The sequence below is a fragment of the Manacus candei genome, unplaced genomic scaffold, assembly GCF_025592945.1.
Source record: "Manacus candei isolate 608988 ecotype Guabito, Panama unplaced genomic scaffold, ASM2559294v1 h1tg000018l, whole genome shotgun sequence".
NCBI lineage: Eukaryota > Metazoa > Chordata > Aves > Passeriformes > Pipridae > Manacus > Manacus candei.
Genome location: NW_026138066.1, coordinates 21,066,664 through 21,087,829, shown reverse-complemented (window position 1 = coordinate 21,087,829; position 21,166 = coordinate 21,066,664). Strand labels below are relative to the sequence as shown.

Below are 21,166 nucleotides of genomic sequence, written 5' to 3'. Positions count from 1 at the left end.
ATGATGGGGGACTTCCTGAGGTGCAGGTTTGATGGAGAACTTCTGTCTTCTTCAAGCTGACTTCCAGCCCAAAGAGCTCAGCAGCATCTGCAAAGCAGGATGTTAAACGCTGCAGAGCTGCTTCTGTGTGGGCGACAAGGGTGGCATCATCAGCATAAAGCAGCTCCTGGACAAGATGGTTTAAGGTCTTAGTATGGGCCTTCAGTCACCTTAGGTTGAAAAGGCCTCCATGGGTACGATAAGGAGGGCTCAAAAGGAAAGTCTACAGGATTGACACATTGCCTGAAAAAATAAACTCCTAGACCAGAACGGTGGCAGCAGCAACTACAGTTTAGGTGTTACACTGTCTGCCAAGAAAAGTTGTGGGATTTTTGTCTGCACCTTCCCAGGCGTGTGCACACACAAAGGGTTAGAAACACTTTGTTCTTTAGCAGCACATGTGAAGTGTTACAGGTCTGTCAGCACTTTGCAACTGGCTGTCTCTTTATACCCTCTCTCGTTCGGGCTCCCTGATGTTAAGTTACCAAACTCAGATGTTTTGTGGTGGAGCCAATGCAGCCTGGATTCCAAACTTGCTGTTTAAAAAGCTTAATTGAAAAAAGGCTCGTAATTCTAGGGTATGATAGCACTGGCAAAAAAGTGCTTGCATTTGCTGTTTACTGTGCAGTGTGGCATTACAGATTTAGTAAAATAGGAGAGTTAGTACAGCCACAGACCACATCCTTGCTAACAGTTGTGTAGGGACTGCATTTACTTAAATTTTTTCCCCTCTTTGTTAAATAACTCTAAGTGACTGCATTTATTTCAATTTCTTATGCTAGAAAGCAAGCAGACATGGTAAAAATTGCTGGTTTGATTCACCCTCCACCCCCTTGCCCAGTTGAGGAATGAAGGGCTTCACAGAAGCAGAATAAAGCTGGCCTAGACTTGTCTTATGTTTATTTCCAGTTGAGCCTTACCTTTAAATATCAGTGCAAAAATTTAGCATTAATACAGAGAGGATGACTTCATTGCTCAGGTAATTTTGCTCTGTTTGCCTTATCTGTAATCTTTTAAAGTATTTTGTCATGAAGCAAATACGAAAAATGCCTAAAACTGCTTCTCATAAGAAATATCTCTGAGTACATTTGTGATATATTTCCATAATAGAGATTAGATTGTCAGCCTGTAAATCTTTCCTAAGGTGTAGAATAAATGTTAGGAAGCAAATATTTGGTGTAGCATTCTTCTGAAATGTGTTCTTCAGTGTTCATTTGTCAAAAGGAAGAGGGTTTCCAAATTAAAGATATGGAGGCCTGTTGAAAGTTGTGTCCTGGTTTATGATTTGGTTTGTGTTCAGCCTTTGCTTTGATGACCATATTGAGAATGAGTAAATGAGAAGGTCTTAGCATTTAGGAACACATAAATAAAGGCTACAAAGAAAGGCCATGAGAGGAGCTTTGAAGTGGTGTCTAGTTTTAATTCTAGTGGGAGAAAACCAGATGTGTCTTTAGGAGTTCTGGCCCAGCTCTTTCTTTTTTCCTTTTGTTTTTCTTTTGAGAGGACAGGGAGCTCAACCAAATCATAGAATGGAGAGACCCCAAACCAACTGTCCCCACCCTGGTACTTTGATCTTTGTTGCTGCTTCTGAGTGAACTGCTCTGTTCAGAGGAAAGATGGTCTAACCCTTCATTTCTAATTGACTTACATCATCCTGTTACAACTGGATTATGTATCTCTCTTTTTGCAGTTCCAACTGCAGTTATCTGAGTTCATTTCCTATGCAGTATATAAAGATGATAGTGTTTCAAAACAGCAACACTGGTCAGAATTTGGATTTTGCTGACTTTTTGAGGTAATGTGTTTTAGAACAAAATACTGGTACGCAGTATTTTGGGTCAGCAGTCCTGTAAACACAAGAGAGAATGAAAACAAAGAAACCTGCTTGTGTAGGGCTTCTGTTGGCAAGTGCTGCTCCTGGAATGATGCACTCAGTTGCTACTTACAAATAGAATAGTATCTCTGAATGATATATTTGAGGGCTTTTTTTTTTTTAAGTAGCCTTTGGATCATATTAAGCCAACAAAAAGATTGCTGTTGACTGTACATGTAGTGAGTAGATTAAAACTACACAACAAGGTTTTTTGAACATGTCGAGAAAATAAGTAAAATAATCCTGTCTTCTAAAGAGATTAGGGGCTCAAGTAATGGAAAGGAGAAAGAGTCGATAAGAAGGCAAATAACATAAGTCAAATTCAAGGTTACTGTCAGCTTCTAACCTGAACAAGATAAATCCTTTTGCTCTGAGGGCTTGTCCATATGCCAGAACTAAGCTATGTGCTAAACTGATGCCAAAGCTTACAGTTTTCAGAGGAAAGGATTGGGAAGGAGAAGTTTGAAATTCCTGGAGAAAAGAGGTCAAGTAAAGTAGGTGCGTGTTAAGTTGGTGTCTTGCACTGAGACAGCTAAAAATGGAACCTGTCCCCGTGTGAAGCTGTTTTGGTGTGGTTAGGGTTTTGTGTTGTGGGTTTTCTTATTTCTTTATTGTTGGTTTGGTTTAGTTTTGTTTTGATTCTTCTGTCGCAGGTACCAAGCCACTACTGGAATCAGTTGTCTTGGTACATGCAAGAACATATCTCGATACATGCTTTATTTTGCAGTGAAGTGCTTATCTCATGTCATCTCTTACTCAGTCTGTGTCGATTTTTGAGGCCTGACACGTCCTGGTAGCAGATATTAATGAGGAATAGTTTGTGCCACATACCAAGTCTGGAGAATATGCTGATGAATAGTAATGAAATACACTGGGAATTTTTTCCTGTCTTTGTCTGTAGTGTTTAGCATGCCATTAGTGTGGATCCTAAAATAGTAAGGATCATTTATGTCCCTCTGTATAAGTGTAGCAGAGTGTATGTATAGTTATCCTGTGTCCTCAAAACATGTTGGTAGGAAAAATTGGAGAGAGAAGGAAGAGGAGTGTTGTTTCCATATACCTGTTGGAGGCTGTATCTCTGAATAAGTAAAAAGGAACACGCTGGCTTCTAGCTGCCTGTGTCAAAGTGAATCACTCTCTTTCCACATAATAAAAGTACAGACACATAAACATGCAGAGTTGAAACTCTGAGTTACACATTGGAGTTTGTATAAAATTGAAATTAGAGTTCTCAGTAAAATAATCCAGTTTATTGCTTTACTTCCCCTGAGATTTATCAATGAGATATATATTATTATAGTGCAATGTGAAATTCTAAGTGTGTATATGGACCCAGAAATTTATAGATTACTGAACAACTGTCTAAATTGGATGTTGTAGCTCGGTTCTGATAAAACTCTCTGCACTCTGCAAGATGGAGTTTAAAACAAATGCCTTAACCTACTGTTATGTGGGAGGGTTATGACAATAATTATCGAGCTTCTCTACACCTTGTGCAAGTATTTTGAGGAGTCTTGTCAAAATATCAGCTGAATTACTGCCAAAAATGCCATAATTAGATGAGTAATGAAAAAGTTTTCAAATGGCAGTATTTAAAATCTATTCATCCAGTTAGACATATTTACAGTCGTCACACTTAGTTGCACAAGCTGAATTTCCAGTGTTCACTCCTGAGATTTCACTTGCATCTGAGCCGAAGAGAAAGAACAGGTTGTTTTTCCTTTGCATTGACTTTTTAGGAAGAACTGACTGTGCAAGTCTAGAAAGAAGGTACTGCATATCATGTCTGTGATACGTTTTTTTTACCTTTTTTTATGTAATGTCAGCTACCCCCCTATACATCTCAACATCAGTGTGAGTAGTAAGGAAACCAGTATTTTGTCCAAGAACATTCTGATGTTTTTGGAATACCAACTTGGTATGTGACTCAAACCTGAAACAAAATATTCTTGAACAGGTTTGTGTCAATGCTTCCTCTCCTCTCACTCTTGTTTTCCACCCCCTCCCTACTTTCAGTCCTGATTTTATTTGGCCTCCCCTGTACAGTCTTGGAATGTGGGCTCTTCCTGTGTCAGTGTGAACCAGGTGCACTCACACAAAACTTGGGATGTGTCTCCTCTGTAGTAATCCCAAGTATTGGTGGTCCCTGAGCAGAAGTCCTGATCCATTTATTTCTACATTTCTGGATGTCAGCTGATAGCCCCCTGCCAAGGTTTAATTGTGAACAAGGCAGCAACATTTTGGCAAAGCTTGTGGAGCACCGGCTCGTCTCCACAGGGGTTTTTTTGATCTTTTTTTTAGTCTGATGTGAGAGTTTCTGAAATGTCAGAGGGAACAAAAAGAGAGTTTTTTGGAAGTGAAGAAAAGAAGGAATGACCCCAAAATAAAACAAGGCTGGATACTTCCTCAGGAGGGTTTTGAAATCGAATTCTCTTCAATCTGGGTCATTTTTGCTCAAAAGGCATTGTATGACCATGGCAATTAGGAATGGCACAGAATGTCCTCATATCAACTCTTTCTTGTCCTCTCATTGTAATTGATACATTTCTACAACAGCAGCTTTTTTTAGAAGCTAAACTTAGAATTCTGCTGAATTTAGTACAAAGATAAAGTACCAGCATTTGCTGGCTCATTAGTTACGCTCTGTAACACATTCTGTCCGTTTAGGTATTAGTAGATTTTTGAAATCCCAGTAGAGAAAGTGCAAAGAATTGGGCTATCTTTCTAATCTTGCACTCTAGGTTTATCTAGATTTATTCATTCATTCACCATGAAAGTAGCGTGAATTTTTTATTAGACTTTGGTTTGGAGGCAACTTTTAATTAATAATGCTCCATAATTGCCAAATGTTATGATTCAAAGGAGTTTTTTTTAAAAGTGGGGAATGTAAAGATAGTCTTGTTAAGTTGAGGTTGTTTTAAGAAGCAGGAAAGGTAGAGAGCATAACATTTGTGAGATGACTGTGCTTCACAATTTCGAAAGCCAAGATGGTTAAATGAATAGACAATAAAAGAAGTAGGTATTAGGGGTAAAGTGCCATTCAAAGGTTTTGTTATTCTGCACCCCTTCTGCCATCTTACAACTAAAGCACTTCTTTTTGGTCCAGGCTCGTTCTCTGTCCAAGAATATTTTTAAGAGCTGAACTTCTTATAAGAAAAGCATAGTATTTTGTAAGGTACCTTACATGAGAAACAGTATCACCACATATTCTTTGCAAAAGTAAATGGTGTCAGATGAAATTACTTTTTTCATGATTTACAGTGCTGATTTCAGATACTGGTGGGTTAGTATTGTATACTTCTTTGTTTATAAATACTTTTTGAAGTGTTAAAAATAAAAGAGGTTAGTTTTGAAACATGTGGATGATATCCAAATAGCACACCTGCATTATATCCTCACTGCCTTTTCTTAGTCTGATTTCTGCTCATATGCTTTTTAAACACTGAACCAGGTTTAAATTTTGTCAGCATACCTCCCCTGCTCTCTTTCCTACATTTTTGGGGCAGGAGAGTTTGGAGGGGCTTGCTGCAATCCAGCCATCCTTGCCTCTCCTGGCCTTGTCGCTGTGCCAGCTGGCAGCTCTGTGCTCTCAGGTGTGCTCCTGGTGTCACTGGGCTGGAATCCTGCCACTTACATGGAGGGGGTGGAAAAGCCCCCGTCTGCAGCAGGCACAGGTTGTAACAGCCAGCTGATTGACATATCTGGTAGGCAGTAAATGACAGAATGACAGATTGCTTAGGGTTGGAAGAGGCCTCTGGAGATCAGGGTCACATAGAGCAGGTTGCACAGGATTGCATCCAGGCAGGTTTTAAATCTTTCCAGAGGAGACTCCAAAACCTCTCTGAGCAGCCTGTTCAGTGCTTTGTCACCATCACAGTAAAAGTTTTTCCTAATATTCAAATGGAACTCCCTGTGTTTCAGTGTGTACCTGTCACTGGGCACCACTGAAGAGAGTCTGGCCCCATCCTCTTAACACCTGCCCTTCAGATACATGGGTGCATTGATAACATCCCCTCTCAGTCATCTCTTCTCCAGGCTGAACAGGCCCAGCTCTCCCAGCCTTTCTTCATAAGTCCCCTCATCATGTCTGTAGCCCGGTGCTGAACCCTCTCCAGTAATTAATTCCTTGTCTTTTTTGAGCTGAGGAGCCCAGAACCAGAGAATTCCTCCCCTTCTCTTCCTTCCCCTCGGAGGCTGGAGGACTCAAGTCCAGATATTTCTTTCTTGAGTTCAGACAGCATCTGATAGTTGTTGAATTTTGGCAATTTCTTCCAAACTGTGGGAGCTGCTGTGGCCTAACAGTACCTGCAGTTCAGGGGAACCGAGATACTGCAGAGTGGGTGTTTTTTGTGCTGCTGAGGGTGAAGCTCTGGGCTGTCAGGCTCCCTGACACTTGAAGGTACTCCTGGGATCACTGCAGGGGAGCAGTACTCTGAATTTAGAAGTCACCTGCAAAAGTAGAACCGTGATTGTAATTAATCAGTCTTGTTCCAATTGTTGGATATTTGTAATATCAGAAATTTTAAACTGGTATCTTCATGTTCTGAGGTAGAAGACAGTTGCTTTACAGCAGTGATATTTAATCCTTACAGAGCAATTATGTGTGTCTCAGGTTTAACTTGTCCCTGTCTAGCTGAAATCCTGTTTATGAACACATTAAGATGTAGCTGAAGTGAATTATATATGTTCATATATGAACTAACTCTTTTACTGGCTTTAGTTTTTAAAATGCAAAATAATTACCAACCCAGTGCCAATGTTTCCTATCTCTTTCCAAGGTATTAATGAAGATTCTTTAGCAGTTGTTCTCATCCTTTTTATTAATATATATATATATGCATTGTGTGTGTGTACACAGATGTTGTCATATGCCATAGTGAAATATTCATAATTGTTTTCATTGTACCAATATATTAATTGTACCGGATTTACGTATTTGAGTTGGAAAATCAAAACATCATTGCCTAATAGTTTTCTTTATCTCTCTTTCACAGCCATAATGAACGAAAAGTAACCTGCAAACATCCAGTAACAGGACAGCCATCGCAGGACAACTGTATTTTTGTTGTGAACGAACAGTAAGTGCCATCTGTTTCACTCCATAAAATATATGTTTTAAAACCTGTTAATATCGAAGCAAGATTCAGTGAATTACTAATTGCAATATTTATTTTCCCCAAGTCAGATCAGCATGTGTATAGTTTTACTTGATTAAATTACTTGAAAGTAGTATTAAATATTTAATGCTAATTTTTAAGATCAAAACCATAGCCCAAATTAGTTGTATGATAGCAATGCACCGTGTTTATGCAGTGTGTGAGTTTCCACTTGTCACTTTACTTATTCTGTAGGTTTAGCAAACGACCTGTATATTATATCATAACCAAATAAACCTCCAAGAAGCAATAAATTTTATGATCACTTGGGGACAGTCACATGCTGTTAATCTATAATGTTTTCCCTGATAGTTTCTCCTCAGCTGGTTATGGTTTTGGCCAGCTGGGACACTTTCTGAATCACTGGATAACTACTTAGATTTGCTGTGTCTGCATTAGTTTTGTAGAATACACAGCAGTGCAAGGAGATATGCATGGAACTCATACCTGACCTCAGGATTTTGTGTGTGGTTGGGTTTTGGGTGTCCTGCTCACCAGCATTGCTGAAACATGTACGGTGGCGAGAGCGAAACCCATGAGAACTGCAGTTTCAAAACCTGCCTCTTCTCACCAAGTGGGGCAAAGCCAGAAGGGCTCTTTGGAGGGCATTCCTTCCCATTTCCATCTCATGCTCATACCTTTTTCCCTCCCACCAACACCTTACACTAATAGAGAAATCCTGGTTTAGAGCAACGCCTTAAAATTCATCTGTTATAGATTTGAGTTTAAAACACAGTGCAGGTAACTTTGCATTGACATGTGAATTGCTTTCAGATTTGGAAAGTAGGACACAGGCTGTACTAGGCTACATCTAGGGGTGCTTTTTATTAGCAGTCTGCACACACAGCATGTTCTAGTGCTATTACATATTCTATTTTCAGGACTGCTGCAGCAATGACATCTGAAGAAAAGAAGGAGCGACCAGTAAGCATGATATGTGAAGCATCTAACTATAATCTGACATCAGATTATGCTGCTCATCCAATGAGCCCTGTGGGCAGAGTAAGTCTTTATGTCCAAATAAAATTAAAATTAAAATTATTCAGTTATTCCACAAGGTACTAGACAGTGCTATATATTAGCATTCCACTGAAAAAGAGAAACAGGATATATCTCTTCGTCAGGGCACTTCAACCCTTTCATGTTTAATTTGGAAACTGAAGTGTCTGAAACAAATTATCACTGTAACTGTAATTTTTATCAGCTAACTCCGATCTTATGACTTGCACATACTTAAATTGTTCACAGAATCTGACCTTTCTAATCTGTGTGAACAGCAGAACCTTGAGTGACTGATGAGGCATCTGGGCAACCATTGTTACAGAAATTGCTCAATCACAAATAATTGACTGGATTTCTCCAGTAAAAGAGTTATAATTGTGTATAAGAAGTAGTTATAAGAGAGGTGGAGGGTGACCCTGTGGTAAACAGCAGCTGACATGATTTGGTGGCACTGGACTAGAAGTCCTCCTTTCCTAGGAAAATTCCTGGGGAAAGTTCTGGAGGTTCCTAGGGTCACCTGAATTTCTGTCTTACTTCTCCATTTGCCCAGCTTCTCAGGGGGTTAAGGGAAATGCCCAGACGTTTTTATCAACTTCTAAGTTTACCAGATAAAGCTTATGAACCTATTGTGTGCATTTATTGTTTTTTTTAGTTTTCTAGACAGCCTTCCTGAAAGGAGAGTGTGCTTGATACAAAATTAAGAAGTCCCTTAAGTTTGCTAAGACACCAAGATAACTGCTTTGGTCAGTGATGACAAACAAGAGCCCTGTCATCTACTAGTAGTTAACATTTAAACAAGGGGAAAAAAAACTATACTTTTGCTAGTCAATGAAAATTTTAACCCTGAGAAGGGCTTTTTTGGCAGGTTAATCCAACCTGCAAGAGAAAAATAAACTTTGGAATGTGTTTTAACTGAACAAATTCCTTAATTTCAGAAACTTGGATTGAAATAATTTATTTTCCATGTGGGAGAAAATATTGTGAGGTTTCTTTAAGTGCATTTTGGAAATATTTATTGTTTTAGATGTCTAATGAGACAGACAGAATCCTTGACCTACATCAGAAAAGTTATTTAATGAAAAAAGTGTCTTAATCTGTTAATGTTGCTGGAGGGAAAAATAGTCACAGATGTATTATAAACAGTAACAAAATCCATCTCAACTTTCATATGATCATGTTTAAGTCCATGCAGGAAAACCAGTTTAAAACAAAACAAACTAGAAACTCCCCAAACAACAACAGCAAAAAAAATGAACTCAGAACCAGCTAAGCCCTAAAACAACCAAGCAAGCAAAAAACCCAAGATAACTTATTGCTGTAGTCATAATAGTGATGCAGAATGCAATAGTTACAGAGCTAGTTCTGTTGAAATTAATTTTCTAGGAAGCAATCTTAGGTTAAATGTAGGAAATTAATTACAATTTAGGAGCATATGTTTTACAAGCATATTTTTCACACTCCTCTTTCAAAGGAGAAGTTGAAAATGCCCTTTAGCCTAATGTTTGTTTCATAACATTCTAGAAGGAAATTGAGATTTCTATGGCCCAGTTACTGTGATTTCTTTACTTTCATTGATTAATGACACTTTAGCTTTCTGTGAAAATAATATTTTAAAAAAACAGATTCTTGTTGTACTTTTCATTCTTCCTGTTCCAGTTATTTAAATGGACTTAAAATATTAATATGGTTCTTGTGATTGTATGTGTAATTACTTTAAATCACTTTTTAAATGTGAATTTGTCTGAATTATTGCCACACCATTTTAAAATTGTTGTGTTTAGGAGGTGAATACTTGTAAAGTAGAACCACAGCTGATACCAGTCAGCATTTTCTGGCAAACACTTTTAAAGATAACTCTGTAGAAAGGGCCCATGGGTTGTACATGGATACAAAACTGATTTTCTTGTATGTTTTTATTCATGTCTTCCAGCAGTAGGACCTGAAATTCTTAGCTGTCTTATCAACTTTTGAATATAATAAATAGAGGTTCCATGTATGGCAGCACAATGTTGTTGAGGAAAGTAAATTACAGAGCAGAAGGATGCCTTGTGTGGTTGCTTCATGTATTTTTTAGGTGTTTCTGTTTTCAGAGATAACTCATGAACACACCTGATGTTGGAAGGTAATGAGGAATAGAACAAAAGTTTGTGGTACAACTAAAGTTTCAGACAGATGAGGGGTATAGAAATAAGTTCTTCCTTTCGTTGATGTTAATTGATCCCAAATAGATATGGAACTTGGAGAAGTTTCTGTTTTGTGGCAGAAAGACTCTGCTGCTGCCCAGAGGCTAATGTGAGGTGAGGCAAAGGTCAGTCTTGCCCCAGTAAAAGTCTTAATTCTAATCCTCCTTTCCCACTGTATACATGATGCTGGCCAAATAACACACTACAGCTCTGTTAAGTGCTGCTTTCTTCCCTGTCAGCTTGAAGTGTATTTCTAAACTTGAAGCTCCTAGGACAGACCTCTGACTGTGAAAAAGATCTGCATAGGCCTGAAATTGCTACAGAAGTACATATTTTCACCTCTCTTTGTAAAATTAAGAAATCGATTTTGTAGTTGTCTATTTTATTTTATTTTTTCCCTGCTGTTAAAATCACTACCCAGACAAATACAATTATGAAATGCATTCAGGGAATTGGCTTTTTTAATGTGTAAAGTCATATTACCAGTAACCCTCCACAGTTCATCTCTGCTGCTCTTCATTGCTGTCCTGATTATCAGCAGAATAAAGGGAACAATTTTCTCACAGCGAGTGGAGTGTTAGCCCAGGACAGATGCTGCAGAGCTCCTGGTGACTCTATTAAAGTCACTGTGATGTATCACCATGTTTATAAATGTTTATCAGTTTGTTTATATGTATTTCATACAGTGCTCAAGCAAGTCCAGCTTTAAATGGTTAGTTTAGGTATAGCCTTACCTAGGCTGGAAATTTTGGATTGATAGTCATGAGGTTTATTAGCAAACAGCCCAGTAAACAGGAGCAGTGTGAAGAGCAGTATTGGTGCTCAGGCTGAATATCTGTATTGTGTTTCCATAGTCAGACTCGTCCAGTAGTACTCCTTGTGCATCTTCCATTTTAGTCTTACCCTAAATTAAATCCAGTTTGCTTTGTTATGCAAACCAAAGCACAGTAAAGCATGAATGATTGGGAGATTTGCTTTAAGAGCAGCCTCCGAGTCCAAGCTAAAATGCTGAGGCAGAAACCCACTGAGCTCATGGAAAACTGCAACATTGGAAGGCACTGAAATTGCCTACAAAATCCAGAAGGCAGCATCATGTTGCTTTGTGGTTTGGAAGATAATGTAAGCCTTGAAGACTGGAAACGTATTTTTAAACAGAATTGGAAAGTAACAAAGATATAGATTTCTATTCTCTGAGTTTACGTGCAGAAAATTTCCATTTTAGCAAGGACTTCAACCTATTTTTTTCAAATATATATGCAATAAGTTTAGGGTTAATAAGTTTGTGCTAGTTCCGAAACTGGGGAAGAAGCCTCACATAAATCCTGTGTCCTCTACCAGCTAAGCAGGGAGAAAAGCATCTTGCAGAGTGATGAAGTGTGCAGCCCCAGCTGCTGACTGCTCTGTTGCCCAGAGTTCAAAACCCTGCTGGTGTTTGTTTTTTCAGTTTGGGGAAAGAGTGAATATCACTGGCTGGACTTCCTGGCTTCTTTCTCAGTCCTGGAACCATACAGGGTCCGTCACTTAGGTTCTGGTTTTGGAGGCATCACAGTTGCCAGGACCATGCCTTAGAAGGGATCAGATGGTACCAGATGTGACTATGTTTGCTTGCTCTGTTAACTTCTACACCTCCAACAAGTACTTAGTAGCTGGATTATTTATTCACTATCCTCCTTTTCTCTTTGCCTTCTCCAGAAGCTGGAGCTGTGCAATATGTCCTGTATTTTTAGTGCTATGGGGTAAAAAGTACTTGAACCCTTCAATTTTTTTTTTCCCCATCTTCCTGTGTCCACAGTTTGAGATAACTAGATATGTGTGGGAGAATATGGAATGGCCAGGGATTCCAGGCATAACAAGAGGAGGAGGTGATGTAAAAAGTCTGAGCACTCATAATTAGTTTATATATGCACCTTCAGTATTTCAGTACTTATTGTCTCAAGGCTGAGAGTTTGTTTTGAACAGTTATTCTCTTTATGCAGTGTGAGGTAAAATAATCACGAGTCATCTAAAGTGTTCTCTGTATTAACTAAAATTAGAAAGCACTTGTGATGCTGCATTTAATTAAAGGAAGTTTGTATTCACAGTTGGTAGGATGCAACCCATTAAAACTTTGCTGTTAGCTCAGGGAAATTGGAGTCAATATGGGTTTTTATCAGACCTACCTTAGAGAGAGCTGTCTAAATTATCTGAATTTGTTGGTAGACTTGACATTAGTAGTACTTGTGGTTCGTTGTGTTTTCAGAAGCATCTTTAATACATTAACTATTTTTACAAGTATAGGAATTCTAGAACACTCTCAAGAGGTTTTGAACCTTTAATACCTAATATTAGAGCAGCTATGAGTGTTATAAATTATTTCTGATCAAAGTGTTGGCAGAGCTTGTGTGTGATATTCCAATATCAAGTCATGCAGGTTAACTGAGAGAGATGTAGTTCACTTTATAACTGGATTGTTATAGGTTCTCTGTATATTGCTTTTTCACAGCTGGATGTCATAATTCTCTTGGCTTCTTACAACCCTTTCTCCATTTTGCAGTGGTAGAATTTTTCAGATGAAAATGTGGACCTTTTTTACTTTTATTCTTAATTTGCTTTTGAGTTGCCTGCTCTGTCGTGCTTCCCAGAGCTGAGCCAAGTTGCTGTATCTTCAAGGGAAATTACAAGCACTCTGCTTGTTTTTATATTCCCTCATGATTCTTGCAAGAAAAGAGAGACAAAACGTCCTTGTTTCATTGTGTTGTAGACTTCAGGCAAACACACGTAGTTTGTGTAATGTTGTTCTTTTTTAGCCAAGCGATGTATCCTTTTGTCAGCTGGCATAGTTGACAAAAGCTGCACATAATTTTGAATTAAGTTTCCGGTTTATGGTTTTTAACCTACTGTGGAATTCTCTCTGAAGCATGTATAAAACCCAACTTAGTTCTGTGATACGTGTTGAGAGAATTTCCACAGAGAACCCCCCCCATACCCTAATTTGCAACAAAACCTGAGTGTGTGTTTAGCATTCCTCCTTCGGGAATTTTGCATACACTCATGATTAGTCTCAGTAGCAGAGATAGGGAAGCTGAGACACAGGATTATGTTGTCTCAGTTCAAATGGTGGATTTGAAGCAGAGCCATGAATACAGCTTAAAAAACTTACTTGAATTTTACTTCTTGTGCTCTGTCACATGGCATGGTCTCTGAGGCACCAGTTCTTACAGGATTTAAAACACAAGTAAATGTTCAGCTCATTTAGTTACAGCACAGACTTCTTAATGTAGGCTGAGAAGAATGGAAGTGTGAATTGGCAAAGCACTGCACGTTTCTTTATGCCTTTTCCAATTTCTTTTGGTTATTCAAGTAGAAGGATAAAATCTAAAATGGGTTGGTTTTCCTACTTCTCTTAGTCATACGTGATCATTGCAAGGTTTTAAAAGGTACAAGCAACAGCAAATAAAAGCACTGGAGTTACAGGACAAAAGTTTCAAAGTAGACCTTAGTTGCAAGCAGGTAAAATAGTAAATATTCAAACTAGCCAAGAGATCACAGAGCAAAAGGTTCTTGAGAAGAAAGAAAGAATAAAAAAATTAGTATGTGTTAGGAAAGGGGGAGTTATATCCTATTGAAATCTGGACAAGTTGTCATAGATTAGGTCATAGGTTAGTGTTGGAAGCAAGGAAGAGCAGCATTTTCTGCCCAGGTGATGTAATTTTTCGTAATTAATAGTAGTTCTGAGAGTTTACTTCTCTTTCTACAGCTCCGTAGGCATTCTACCTTCCTTATAAGAAGGTCAGATATCTATTTGTTTGAGATTTTTCTTGTTTAAAAAAAAAAATGTTCAAGTACTTGTTTTGGGATTTGTCTTTATATTTTCTGCAGAAGAAATGAAAGAAATGCTTAAACCAGCAGAACCATCACAATAATTATTCATCTGAAAAAGGAATGCAGTTTGTGTTCTGCAGTCCCCTAGAGGAACACGTATAAGAAAAAGTTCTTAAAGCAAAGGAAATGTGTTATGATTTTTCAGCAGATATTGATGTCATGGTTTCTTTAACCTGTTCAATTCAATTTAGACATCACGGTCTTCAAAGAAGGTTCATAATTTCGGAAAGAGATCGAACTCCATAAAGAGAAATCCTAATGCACCAGTTGTCAGGCGTGGCTGGCTCTACAAACAGGTACTCTTACCTAATTCACCCCCTTCTTTTTTTTTCTATAATGTGTGTAATGTGCAAAAGACAATCATTTATATAAAATACAGTGATAGCAGAGTGAAGCTACAAACTGAGAGGGAACTGACTTGTGGTTTTCAATTAATTATCTACTTATTGGATGTCATTCTGATACAGATAAGGACATCAGACAAGTAAAGAACATTGATGGATTATATGTACATAATTCTCTCTAAAATACGTGGAGGACTTGAAAAATCTAGGCAGATGTTGGCAGTAAATAGCTGATTTAATTTCCAGCATGTCGAGATGATGGCACAAGGATGTATGGCCCAGAATATTAGTGGGGTTTTTTTGTGGGTTGTTGTTGTTGGTTGGTTGGTTTGTTTGGGGGGTTTTTGGTTTTTCTGTTTGTTTTGCTATATCCTTAATTTTTTCTCTAAAAGTAAGTAAATATTTTCAATAAAAAATTGGAAGTGGAGCCATTTTTTCATATATTTTGCATAGGTGTGCCTGTTTTCCTAAAGATAATCATCTTAAAACCAGAGATGATTTTAGGTTTTTTTATTGAAAATAGGCATTATTGAAAATATTCCTAGTATTTAGTGACAGTGTTCCTAGCCTGCAGTAGATTTGCTGTTCTGCAATACCAGACCACTTGCACTATATTGGTTTGCAGGAATTCAGAGTAGAGTAGCATGATCAAAAAAAATGAACAACAAAACTGATTAGGCCATATTAGGACTATATTTTTAAAATCCACCAACAACCCTGTAAGAACTTGTAATTTTAACTCAGCTGAGACATGTGTGTATGTAATTTTGATGTACATTGTCATTTACTGTGCCTACTCAGATAGACTGGAATGACCTGCATAGCTTTCTGGATGCTGTTGATGAGTCAGTTTTTAAAAATTACTCCCCAGATAATAAGATCTAGAAGTATCTGTTTAAGTTAAAGACTTTTCCATGTTTAGACAATCCTGTGGCCTCTACTCTGATTCAATGTTGAGAGTGAAAAACTCTCACAAAGGTGAGAGATTTTGTTGCTTTGTTATGGGGTTATTAAACTTTTTAGCTTGAAAAAAGGAGCTCTATTCCTAAAGCAGTGTTTTCTGGATATATTTTAAGATCACAGACTCACACAGTTGTCATGGTTAGAAGGCACCTCATGATCGTGTAGCACAACCTCCCCTGCTCAAAGCAGGCTCAGCTAGAGCAGGTTGTCCAGGACTGTATCCTCAGGGATGGACACTGCACCACAGCCTCTCTGGGAAATTTGTGACAGTGTGTGACCACTCTCAGAGCAAACAAGTTGACCTCTGCTCAAGTGGAATTTTATGTTTCTTAATTTGTGCCCGTTGTTTCTTTTCTTGTCACTGGCAAGAGTTTGGCTCCACCTTCTTTATACACTCTTACATCAGGTATTTCTGCACACTGATATATGGACTGAACAGTCCCAACTCCCTCAGCCTCTTTTCATATGGAGGATGCTCCAATCCCTTCATCAACTTTGTGACCCTTTGCTGGATTCACTGCAGTGTGTTCATGTTTCTCTTGTACCAGTGAGCCCAGCACTGAACCCAACACTCCAGCTAGACCTCCCTGGTGCTGAGTAGAGAGGAAGGATGTCCTCCTGTGGCTCCTGGCAGCTCTGCTAATGCAGTCTGGGATGCTGTTGGCCTTCTTTGCTGTGAGGGCTCATTGCTGGCTCGTGGTGGTGCACGAGGTTATTGCTCTCCAGATGGAGGACTGAGCATTAACTTTGTTGAACTTCAAGAGATTCTTCTCTACCCAGTTTCCCAGCCTGTTGTGGTCCCTCTGAATGACAGCACAACCATCTGGTGTATGAGCCACCCCTCCTAACTTGTGTTATCTGCAGACTTGCTGGGGGTGTGCAGCTCATTAATGAAGTTGTTGTATAGTCTTGGCCGCAGTATCAACCCCTGGGGCGGATCACAAGGAACTGGCCACCCACTCATGGGCCTGGCAGTAAAACCAGTTTTTAATCCACCTCCCTGTCATACTGCTTACTGTGTAGAATGATTTAAACAGTGTGATGTTTGGTTGGTGTCTGTAAGGAAAGGGACTGCTTAATATTTCCATGTCATAGTAGTAACTGAAAGCCAATTCAGGCCAGGGTTTTATCAACAGATACGATCTTCAGAAATTTATAGTGAAAGCTTGTGCAGGTTTCTTTTTGATAGTGCAACATGTTTGTGTAATCACCCTGTTTAACTCAGGGTGTTCTGTCTCAATGCATGTGATGATACCCTTCTTCTATTTTTCTACTAATTTTTAAGTCCAGAGCCAACTCTTTTTTTGGAAGATGTTTACAGTGAACATACTTTTTCTGAATAATGTTTCTTAGCTAATGCTTGGTTTACCTTTTCTTCTTTTAGCTCATTTCCCCTACCCCAAAAGGAGAAGAGCTTGAAATATGAGGCTAAAAATTATGCTAACTTTTGCCAGGGGTGTGTGTTTGGGAGGGGGGAGGAGACCAACCCCAAAACCAAACCCACTCCACCCTACAGTTTTTCATTATAGAATCCCTCTTGGTTGCCACAAAAAACCTATTTACTACAAGAATATTGATAATTCACACATACTTCTCTTCTTGGAACAGATTAACATATTTATTAAATCCGATTCAACCAGGATGTGTGTGCTGCAATGCTCAGGCTTATTTACACTGCAGTAGTGGTGATAGTCTTTCATTCTGAGTTGTGCAGTGTAAATTGGTTATAAACATAAAAGAAAATGAAATTGCTTTAGGAATAAACTTTATTTGGGAAAGAAATTTGCTCTAAATGTGAGTGGTAGTAGAAGATGAAGTTCAGCAGAGTTTCTTCAGAAAACAAAGGAGGATGTACCCCAAGTATTTCCTTGCTCTTTTAGTAATAAAAAAAATTATATATATACATATATGCATATACACTTTTTTTTTGGTTAATTGTATATTGTAGCCTCTAGCATGCCTGGAGAAAAGGAGGCTCAGGGAGGGCCTTCTTGCTCTCTACAGCTACCTGAGAGGAGATTGTAGTGAGGTGGGGGCTGGCCTCTTCTCTCAGGTAACAAATGATGGGACAAGAAGAAACAGCCTCCAGTTATGCCAGGGGAGTTTTAGTTTGGATATTAGGAAAAAAGTTCTTCACCACAGGAGTTGTCAAGCACTGGAACAGGCTGCCCAGGGAAGTGGTTAGGTCACCAGCCCTGAAGGTATAATTAGATGTGTTGATGTGGCACTGGGGAACATGGTTTAGTGGTGGACTGGCAGTACTGGGTAACAGTTGGACCTGATGATCTAAATGGTCTTTTCCAACCTAAACAACCCCATGATTCTCTGTTACCTTCAGGCTTCCTGTGTCACTTGTATGCAGTGACAAGTCGTGATGAAAAGTCAAAGTTACTTAAAATAGCCAAGAAAATGAGCTACTGGCACACCACCACAGTTATGTAGTACCTGTTTTGCCTCATGAACGACTGCTGTTGACAGTCTGAGAGCTCTTACCTGATCCCTTTGGTTCATACAGGATAGCACTGGGATGAAGCTGTGGAAGAAGCGGTGGTTTGTGCTCTCCGATCTCTGTCTCTTCTATTACAGAGGTGAGTCCCACTCCTGACACCTTCGTTTGCTAATTTTACTGGAAGCAGATAAATTTGGACACACCACTCAAATGTAAGAAATAAGAAGCTGCTGCTTAACTTACTGGATTAACAAGGTTGTATAGCTGTCAATATCCAGGCCTGCTACTTTTATCTTTTTTTTTTTTCTTTCTTTCTTCTTTAATTACCAATTTCACGTAATTACTTCCTGCCTGTCAGGGTATGCTCAAAGGGCAAACCCATTCACAGCCACCTCTGTTATTAAATTCTGGATTGTAGTTTTCTCACTACTTCTGTTGCTAGAAACTAAGTATGTCAGTTTAAATCTGATTTTTCATGCAATTTAAGTAACTGAAAGGGATGGGGATAGGGAAGGGATAGTGCAGGGGAGCTGAAACTCTGCCTTTGGAATGATAAGAGGATATATATACCTTTGGGAACTCTAATCAGTGTTCATGAATACTTATGAAGTGAAATGTTGTCCAGTTCCATAAGAGTAGAAGTCTCTGCTGTATTTAGAACAAAGGAATCTGTTAGTAACCTTGTGTAGCTACATCAGACTTATTTTACATGGGAAAAATTAGCTGCTTGTAATTCTAGTCTGGAGTTATGTGTGTTAAAAAACTGATTCCTTCCCCATTACAGATTATTAACTGTAGTGCTCCTGAGGAGATAAACAAATGGGATTTGTGCATATGGAAACATATTAAATCCTGAAATCAAGAGCGAAGAGGGTTGTAAAGCAAAATAGAGGAACATGAGCAGTCAGGGCCATCTGCAGCCTTAATTGAAGGTGGAGGGTAAGAAAGGGTTTCAACTGTAGGATGAGACTTTAGAATTGGTGGGAGTGGTGCTGATGCTGGTGATGCTGAAAGCAGTGACAGATAAATTTAAAATGGTGTTCTGTTAAAGTGCAGCATGGATCTAATCAAAGACAAATCAGGTCATGAAACATGAAAGCTCCGAAACTGCAACTCTTTGTAACTGTTTGCAACTTGTAACTGCAAAGTTAACAAATTCTGAATTATTGAACTCTAATCATTAGGCTTCATTTCTCTACCCTAAAAAATATACTTTGTTTGATAAACCACTGCAGAGTCAAAATTAGGCTGTAATTTCAGTCATGGAGGCATCAACTGATAGAGTTACACCGTGTTTACTTAAATGGTCATTATCTGTGCTTTCTGACAGGGTTTTCTTCTTTTTAACAAGTCTTTAGGTTTTCTCTTCCAAAGGTTCTAAAGACAGTTCTACTTTTTGGCTGCTGTAAGAACAGGTTAAATTGCTTAAAAGCACAGCACAGGAAGTATCTAAAAATAAATTTTAAAAAAGCAATAAGCAAAAGAAACAACAAATAAATCCAAACAGCTCTATAATCTTACTTTTTAATTTCTACATGTTAATCTACCCAATAAGTTGAAATTCAGACAGAACAACCTAAATCGTTTACATGATGAATTTAGCTTTTAGGTACTAGAAAGTAGTTAAAGCTGATAAACTGTGATTAAAGGTGTAGTGATAGTCCAAAAACTTTCACTCTATGCCTGTGCTTTTATATTTCTGTTAATTCTATCTCAGACATTGAAAAATAGAAAGGGAGGAGCTGTGCGCTTGCCCCCAGATTGCAAATCGTGTTTCTGGTTGCGTGATTGTGATTGTTTGAGGCTCTTTTTGGTTTTATTAGCAAGTCTTGCTGAATGTCTGCAATTGTGTTCCAATGTTAACAGCTCAAATACAATCTGCAGGTGAAAAGAAAATCATGTCACTGTATTTTTTCAGAGCTAAGAGAATACTTTGTTTCACAGAGGGATGAAAGACTGTCCACTGTCATATTGGAATATAACAATTTTATTGTTGCCACAAGTAAAAATTCTTAGAATTAGACCGAAGATCTGCTATTTTTCTCTTGTACTGTTCATACAGAGCACACAAGTAAAGATGGGTATGGAGTGGTGCAATGTGTAGATAAAAGCAAGTCTGATTGGGAACAGATTTTGAAAATCTGGAAGTGGAATGTCTTTAACAGAGACCAAAGTCCTCCAGACCTGCAGCTGTTCAGTGGAACGAAAAATGCCTTGTGCTTTTATATGGCACTAGTGGGTGTGACTGACTCAGTAATAAGTCAAAATATAATCTAGCAGAAGGGAAGAATTTTTCCCCCAAACAGCAGTCCAAATAAAGTAAACCCCAGCATTTGCCATGTGTTCGAGGACAGAGGGGGAAAAGGGCAGATTTTTTTTTGTGGCTCACAGGGAGTAAATATTTGAGAGGGGAAGGTGAGATGGTTTCAGACATACTTATGAGTACAGTTGAGTACCTGAAAGTAGATCCACTCCATCTCTGCCTTTTAATCAGAATAATTTTATGCTCAGCTCTCCAATTAAATAACTGTCCTAGAAAGCATAATTTTTACATCTAACCTGTCATGTAATACTAAAATGACTGGGCAGAGCTTTCTCCATATAAGTAACCTAAATGAAGGTTGTGGCTTTTCAAAATTTAGTGAGTGAAGGAGAACCAAGAAAGTATTTTTAAATCCACGCATAAGCAATAGCCCTTTTGTGCTGTTTAAATGCATTTTAATTGTGACAGTGTTAATTTTTCAGGCTTGAAATTTTGGAATATCTGTGTTTTCATCCTAATTTCATAGATACACAGTCATTCATTTTGGGCACCGTGTTCAACTATGAGAAGTGTTATAGGGGACGGTCTCTAAGATACGGCTGTGAATAGAAGTTCTCTACATGAAATAAAATTAAGACTGACTTTGTGAATTGCATTCAATTATTCCTTTATTAAAGTGTAATTGGATTTAAAAACTGGTTGTGGCTTTCAATTAAAATGTCAATTTATTAGTATAACGTATTGTTCTAAAATTGTACGTAAAACAGGGTTCTGGGAAAAGGGTGTTTGTTTGGGGGGAGAATTTGTTTTTTACGGATTATCCGAAACATATGCATTCTTACAAACAGAATGTAATCAAGTGTGAACTCTGTAGGAATTACAAAGGGAATTATAATTAAGTACTATAATGGGAATTATGTAGCACAATATGCTTGAGATCAGAAGAAGAATGTGCAAATTTTCTCAAAAGCCAACAATAATGAGAGCTTTAGAGTACTTGTGGCATCACAGGTATTTGTGGTTTTTAGAACAA

General features: G+C 38.4%; 1 protein-coding gene across 13 annotated transcripts in view; it reads left to right on the top strand.

Moving 5' to 3' along the window:
- The window catches only part of PLEKHA5 (pleckstrin homology domain containing A5), a 167,099-nt gene that overhangs the window by 92,207 nt on the left and 53,726 nt on the right, over positions 1–21,166 (top strand). For all 13 annotated transcript variants that reach the window (XR_007904048.1, XM_051784421.1, XM_051784430.1 and 10 more), the window contains 4 exons: positions 6,907–6,990; positions 7,950–8,070; positions 14,306–14,410; positions 17,937–18,009. Coding sequence is in view for 12 of the 13 variants with exons in the window: in XM_051784421.1 (XP_051640381.1) it covers positions 6,907–6,990; positions 7,950–8,070; positions 14,306–14,410; positions 17,937–18,009 (383 nt within the window). In the remaining variant the exon portion in view is untranslated. The remainder of the gene's footprint in view (positions 1–6,906; positions 6,991–7,949; positions 8,071–14,305; positions 14,411–17,936; positions 18,010–21,166) is intronic.